Below are 8,203 nucleotides of genomic sequence, written 5' to 3'. Positions count from 1 at the left end.
AAAATTAATAGATAGTTGAGATTAGTTCTTATATAGATGAGGGTTCTTACATGATTCTTCCTCTCTATATATATATATATATATATATATATATATAGCTAAGCATTAATACAAAGTCTTGTAGTACAAGAAACAAATACCATGACAGTTTTTGTAAATAGTATGAACTTTTGATTATATATATATATATATATATATATATATATATATATATATATATATATATATTATATTATATTATATATTATATATATATATTATATAGTTAGACGCAATTAAGTGAATAAATAGTACTACCTTTTTTGTTTGGCGTCTTTTTTTTCTTTAATTTTAGGCGTAACACATGATACCCTACCCACTAAATCCTTGTAATTACAATTATGCCCCTGAGCCTGGTATCAAGTATACGTTACGGCAGCCTCCTTACTGAAATGCTAAAAAAAGTCTTGTTGCAATACAGCAAGTTTCAATAGTCCAAGATAACTTCATTTCAATGTACTCTAGTAAATTTGTTGCAAATCTCAACGAACAAAAATTAGTAATCAATTTAGTGTCGATATTAAAGAATTGTTTAAAGAGAAAATAAATGGACAAACAATAACCACTTAATAGTTAGTGCGCATCGTCGGAATCACACGTACTTTCATTCATGATACTTGTATACATATATTGATACTGTTGAAACTAAGACTTAAAGTGAAATAATATTAATGGAGGAAAACAAAAACTGATTTTATTAACTCAATGCTACACTACGAGAATACAGAGATGCTTGAATATAAATAGCATATGGAATAACAACCTAAAGCTAATAATTAGGAGCATGATCTTATCTAACTAACCCACTATGCATGACTCCACTAACAGTAGCAATGACTACTCCCACGTAATTAGCCACTAACCATTTACTTCTAAAGACTCTAACTTATCAATAACATTTAACAAATTCACCTAAAAAATAGCTAGTTACTTTGAATCAATCCAACAGATACCTCAATATCACCATTACTATATGTTATCAAAATTGTACTACACACCTAAAGACTAAAGAAAATCAAATACTATCTTATACATATGCATGCTCTCTACTTTTTGCTTTACAAATAATACGTACGTACTACTAAATATTTGGCATCATATTATTGTATAATATGATACTATATAATATGATTATGGACATGATAGAATAAGCTAAGAATAATACCAATAACATAGGAGTATTATTGCAATTAACTAAAAAGAAGAGAAGCATTGATCGTGATCGGAAGAGTTGGAGTCGTCACAAGGAGAGTGATTATGTCTGCCTTCGTAAGTTGTTATTACCATTCGACAATCTTCGGATAGCCTTTCCACTCTTTTCTTCACTCTACAATTGCTATGTGTGCATCGATAATAACTCCTGTAATTTCGAATTATTGTAATTAGTAATACGTGATAATAATTAACTAGATCGAGTTGATTACAACAACAATCATGTATTGTGGATGTCATTCACACATACATAGTGATTTTATTCACCAATTGTGCTTCCATGCCTTTCCTGGTCGGACCAAACCAACCGGTGATTGGTTTAGGAAGACATATCTATTACCTATACTATAATACCATGATCATAACTTAAGGGAGGTCAATTATGGCCTTATAAGGTCACCTATCCTAATTACAGCCTATCAAAACAATATTCAATTCGAAATCAATGGAAAATCTAACCAAAAATCAAGCGTATTAAATTTTCTTCAATTGGTATGTAACATGACAGTCATACATCTGAGTGTACCAGTTTCTCTAAATAAAGCATACAGTATAATTTTGACAGCTAGTCAACTACGTCGTACTTAGTTTGCCTTTAAGAGCATTATGTTCATAGGAATTAATTAAGCTTTAACTAAATCAGACTACATCAATACTAGATTTATAGATCTAATTAAGATAATTACCTCACTAAAAGCATTGTCTAGATCTAAAACCTTCTCCACAACTACCTAATCATCAATCGATCTATTATGATGGGAAAACCTACCTTGGCTTAGACGACGAATACTAGCTATATAATACGAAGTATGACATATTTATTCTACTCTATATGTACCGTGTAGGCGAGTATATCTTCATTTTACAATTACCGTACCATTAACATTAATATATATGCTCAAGATCCTTAATTAGGTTTGAACGTTTGATCACTGTATGTCTCTTATTATATCCCGCTTCTTTATTTTGCCACATAATTAATTAGTAAACGCGTGTATTACCTTGAAATATTTCCAAAGACCACTACCACGTAATTGTATGCAATATAAGTTACGAAGTATATAACTACATAATGTGGCAAGATGAAAAAGACATATAGTAGATCAGATGAGTAGGGATGGCAATGGGGCGGGTTGGATGCGGATGATAGTATCTCCATGCTCATATCCGCCTAAAAATCTTAGACCCATCCCCGCCCCACCACCCATGGCTAGTACAATATCCACAACTATACTCGCCCCGCTGGGTAGAAGATAACATCCATTTCCGTCCCACCACCCACTTGGCCTGGATATCCACACTCACCTCATGCGCGCCCCAAAACCATCCCAAACCCACTGCCATGATGTTGTATTATATCACATTAATGACAATTACATCAAATTATGTTAAAAAATTTGGGGCTCTTACAATTTGCGCGGATTGGTCCTTAAGGGGTATCAAGTTTCATAAATTCTAAACTCTTCTTAAGGAAATATAGGCGGGTATAAGGCGGGTACAGAGCGGGGCGAGTCTAACCTAAAATCCATACCCGCCCCATCACCCATGGCAGGTACACATTTTATACCCATCCTTGTCCCATCACCCGCCAAACCGATGGGGCGGGTCTTCCATTTAAACCGACCCACTATTGTCATCCCTACAGATGAGACACAAATTGAGATATGTTAATAAGTTGTTAACGGATGGACCAACATCCCCAAAGACACTATTATTAAATACATGTGTAACAGTGTTAAGAGTATCCTTTAGAACGTACGAAACCCATGATTAACTGAAACTTTGTAAGAAGAAATCAGAGTAATGCACTTGTTGATTGAAATCAGAGTAAGATATATTCTAAAATCAACAATACTACAAGTACAAAAAGACGACCTATATATGGTTGTTAGTTGCACGCCCTCTAATATGATTCTATAGTCAGTGTAATACTACTTGAGTATTTCTACCAGTACTCCTGACCATATGGCCTTCATTCAGTCGTCACACCTCGTGAATCAATTTGATTCTTTACAAAGTTATGAACTCAACAGGCTACATATCGTGCAACTCTCTTTTTGGCCGATTAATAATATAATTTTATTGGTTGACTATATTGTTTAAAAAAAATATAAATTGATGCCCAATTTCACACAACAGAACTATATTATAAGGATTATAATCATGACTTTTGCATTAAATATGACTTTTGCACTGAATAACCAAAATTAGGGATTTTTCTGAAGACACTTGAACCGATCAGAAATACAGTGTACTAATAATAAATAAATAATGTGTTTATAATTTGAGTGACGAAATAAAGTATGTGGCATGAAATAACTTGGGATGAAGCAATTCAAGCAAATAAAATATTCATCAATAATCAATAACTTAATACTAAAAGCGAAACCACTGATGACACATGTTATCCACTAGTTGAAAATTTTCCCTCCACTTTTTTTTTTTTTTTTTTGGTTGTCTATCGTTTATATGAAAAGTATTAATAGCCTATAATATTCACCTTCTACAATTGTATTTTTTCTATACACACTCAAATGAATTATTTTTTTACTTATTTATTTTTCCTTAGGTAATTTGGTTATAAAAATGAACAAATAAGTAGTATAATACTATAAATTTTTTTAAAGTATATAATTGTTAGATTTTGTGTTAATGTTATACTTTACTATACAAGTATAATTTAGTATTTTTTTCCCCTTTCACAAAAAAAAAAAAGTATAATTTAATAAAAACCGTGCATTGCACGGGACTTTAGCTAGTATAGTTATATAGTGAAGTAATATAGACCTGCTAGTCGCATAATTAGTTAAGATCACAATATTAAGCAACTAATAAGTCATCTTGCCTACATTAAAAGCTACCTAATTAGTTATACTAATGATGCTTCTGTTGATTTTACAGCTATTGATCTTATCTAAGTCCATCAGCAGGTAATAACCAACACTTCACAATTCAATCACCAACTTCTCCTTTCTATCATGTACTACTTCTGTCTGTAAATAATAGTCGCATCATCTAAATTTCACGTACCCACAACTAAGGCATGTGTGCAACGCTAGTGAATGTAGTTGGATCAATCTCATATCCTCTTAGTCAACAACGGTATGAAGTCAATAACTCTAATTGATAAAGTATGTGACTAAGTTTATTTTCATCCAGCGTTCTAAAATACTACATTTATAATTTTTCGGAGTTTTTGAGAGGGGGTATATATACTTTTATAGGGGTTCTGTGGCATTACATATTTACATATATAAAGCAGTGCACATTCTAGTATGTGCTTATCTATGTGTACCACTTTCTAATTACCACAATATACGTATACCACACATATATTGTGGTCCAAATTTGCCACATTTATGTACTAATAATGTTTCTCTTAAGTAATGCGGTGAATATGTTAGCTTGCGAGTTGCGACACATTATTTTCTAGGATTTGACACTGGGATTGGATATATTATGATACAAATCTATGATTATGGAAGGATGATGAGAAATTTAGCGTAACTAATTATAACATACATTTTAAGATCTTGTGTTATCCAATTCCTGAAACTTGATCCCTAGTTCTTTTAGTTGCAGTAGTCTGACTAATTTTAGTCAAACTGTTACAACTAAAGTAAGTGGAAAAGGCTAAGTATATAATTATGAAAATTGAAAGAACAGTTAGTGTACTCCTTCGTTACTTAAAGACATTTCTAGTACATTCTACGGTCGAATTAATGCATTACAATGTTAAAGATTACTAATGAAATTTCTTATAGCATAAGGATATATAATATATTACAATTGACTTTAATATGTCGTCGAAAATAAAGTAATTCGTCATTAACAGTAATATACTGTACTATAGACAACCTAATTGCTAACTAATGATCCCTTAATAATTGTTAAACACCAATCTAATAGTGTATGTAATGTACTAATGTGCACATAAAACTCATCAATTAACATTGGATGGTTTGATTTGATATTTTTTGAAGAGTAAAATTGAAGCTAGTAAAATGCGCACATTTGAATTAGCAAAGCATCAATCAAAATCTCAACAAATTAACTAAAAATGAAGCAAATTAAGTAAGTCAATGGAAATTAAGTATGTGTTTAACTACCTTGGATGAAGACTATTCTTGACAACTTTCTGACCATATTTGCGCCACTTATAACCATCATCAAGTACGTCGATGTCACTCCTTGTTTGAAAACAAAACCTTGGCTCCCTTAGCTTCCTCCTTATCTTCATCTTGTTCTTTTCTGAGCTCGAGTTCTTCCACCTATATCATTATGTACAATAATTTTGATAATGTATAGTACAAGGTGTAAAAATTGAATAATCGATAACTTATCATCTTTAGAAACAAATCACAAAATAACTTATGAGATTATGAAAACGCTTATTGCATTGAAAGTATTAGAAGATAACATTATTGACAATAATAAGCATTAATTAACTAAGCACAAACATTATCTTGTATAACCACATCATTTATCAGACCGTCCAAATTAAATGTAACATTAGCCGAGTATGTAATTTCAACTATTAATATGACAATTAATTAAACTTGAACTAATGTAGTAGTGAACCGTATACAACGTGACATGGCACGTGTATGGACATGGTAGTCATGAATCTAGCATTTATTGTAGTTGCACCTTATGCAAAACAAGTTCATGAATTTGTACGTAATGTAAATGACTTGTCTTAGCTCAATTAATAATTGAATTTTAAGTTCAAGTTCAATGCCTAGGGCAATTTACATTTGATCTAGTGCATAAATAATAGTATTTCTTCAAATCGAACCAATAATTATTGTTTTTTGGAGTAGAAAAACATTAACGGTATAACCGAGAAGGATAGTAGATTAAGACTTAATTCTTATCCATAACCCTTCTCATTTACTCCCTCCGTTCTTTTTTGTTTTTCCTCTTAAGTGTTTTTTTTTTTTTTTTTTTTTTTTTTTTTTTTTTTTTTTTGAGACAATAAAATAAAACAGAGGAAGTATATATAGCTTAGAGAGAAGATGACAAGTACCAAGAATGCTCAGCTCCATCGTTACCGCGGCCATTACCATTGGAGTTGTCCCCAGCAATAGCTTTCGGATCTGATGATCCTTCCACCTGAATATTCTCCATGTAAATTATACATTATTGTTAAATTAAACAACATCATATATATACTACTATAATTATGTATCATACAAATACAAAATATATACTGTACTATATAAATAATAATAATAATCATTAATTTAAAACTTTGGATTAATAGTGCAATTTTATATAAACATAAAACATAGGTATATATCCAGGGTTTCCAATATGAAAAGAACATAATATATGCATGTCATAAAATTTAAATACTATATATAAAACTATACTATATATAGATATTAGATATTCATATAAACCTGTTGATCAGTAGTATTGTTACTACTATTCCAAGACTGCCTTGTAGTAGCGACATAATTATCAAAATTACCAACAAGCCCTTTAGTGGTGGTGGTGACCGCGGTGGTGTTGTGAGCATTGGATCCCCGATGATCCGTGATCTGATACGGAGGCGGTGGTGGTGGTGGTGGTTGGTGACTCAAGAAGGTGGTGAGGATAACATGATTAGAATGATGAGATAATTCCAAGGATTGAGGAAACCCTTGTAAATTAGAAGGATTATTATTAGTATTATTATTAGAAGTAGAAGGATTATTTGAATGAATCAAGGACATGTGGAGGTCATAGTTTGGGAAATTTGTGCTACTTCTAGTATGATCTCTTTCCATGATATAATGATAATAATCAACTAGTGATATTGTATGATTTTTGCTTTTTTTTAGGAGAGAGAAAGAGGAAGAGATGAGAAATATTGGGGTTTTTTCTTCAAGAAGTAATAATAAAACCCTTGAAAGTAATCATGGAATATTTTAGTACACACACATAATACAAGCACTTTAGTTTGATTTATACTATTTCAAAAAAGAGAAAAATAAAAGTCACAAATTACTGTTTAACCTCTTTTTGCTTTTTTTTTTTTTTATTTACCATGATACAAAATTTATACTTTTTTTCTTAAAAAATAGTTATTTTTTATCTGTAACTGTTATCTGACTGGTCATTCAATAACTCGAATTATTGCTCACAACCAAATTGTAGCTAATTTACTAGTTATCATTTCATTATTTCAATATGAGGTATAATAATATAGCTTAATTAGTAAATTATTAATCATATTGATTATCTTATAACATTAGTTATTTACTAAAATAACAATGTAGTGAAACTAATTAAATATATACTCGGTCTATAAGCTTGTTGGTAAACTAATCAAATCAATTTAACTTTGACGGAACTTGATTTACATCATCAGCAAAATTATAGGCTCGCATTTCCTCTGAAAAAAGATACTTCTACAAGGTACTCGTACAAGATAGGACTCAAATTGGAAAAATAATTAAAATGCATGCATGCATGAACATATATACTTCGTATATTATGAGAAGGTCCAAATGATCATCATATACTACTATACCGAAACAAGTTGTCTTTTGTTATTTTGTATTGTTAACTTATACTCAGGAATCTTTTTCCCTTCTCCTATCTTATGATTTACTGTATAATATATCTTCTTACATTATTTGAATTACTGTTGTAAATTAGGTTTCTGCCCCAAAAAATATTCTTCATGCTTTCTTGCTTAAATTTGGTAATGATTACAAACAATGATGGCATTAGCCATGATCTAAGACGAACTAAGCTAGCTAGCACAATTGAGCAGCCGGCCGGCCATGGCCCATACGCCCATGGCTAGCTAGCTACGTGTTGCATGGCTCGCTTGACCATGCTAAGTGTATGCCTTTGTGTTGGTGTTGCTACAGTAATTTTGGCCTTAATTTAGATCTCTTGGAATAATTAATTAAGAAGCTTATAATTAGGGAGTTTGCGAGTGTTTGTGCCTTTGTGG

The 8,203-nt window shown here is 31.2% G+C and overlaps 1 protein-coding gene across 1 annotated transcript; it reads right to left on the bottom strand.

Moving 5' to 3' along the window:
• Window positions 1-1,010: 1,010 nt before the first annotated feature.
• LOC145585559 (uncharacterized) lies at window positions 1,011-7,235 on the bottom strand. Its single transcript, XM_081642261.1, has 4 exons — window positions 6,657-7,235; window positions 6,281-6,366; window positions 5,361-5,522; window positions 1,011-1,399 (listed from the first exon to the last, which is right to left on the bottom strand). The coding sequence occupies exons 1-4, from the start codon at window positions 7,023-7,025 to the stop codon at window positions 1,234-1,236; spliced, it is 783 nt and encodes a 260-aa protein (XP_081498387.1). The 5' UTR covers window positions 7,026-7,235; the 3' UTR covers window positions 1,011-1,233.
• Window positions 7,236-8,203: the final 968 nt, after the last annotated feature.

Source organism: Chenopodium album, chromosome 16 (genome assembly GCF_948465745.1).
Source record: "Chenopodium album chromosome 16, dcCheAlbu1.1, whole genome shotgun sequence".
Classification (NCBI taxonomy): domain Eukaryota; kingdom Viridiplantae; phylum Streptophyta; class Magnoliopsida; order Caryophyllales; family Amaranthaceae; genus Chenopodium; species Chenopodium album.
The sequence above is the reverse complement of the archived record's forward strand: the minus strand, read 5'-3'. Positions and strand labels throughout refer to the sequence as shown.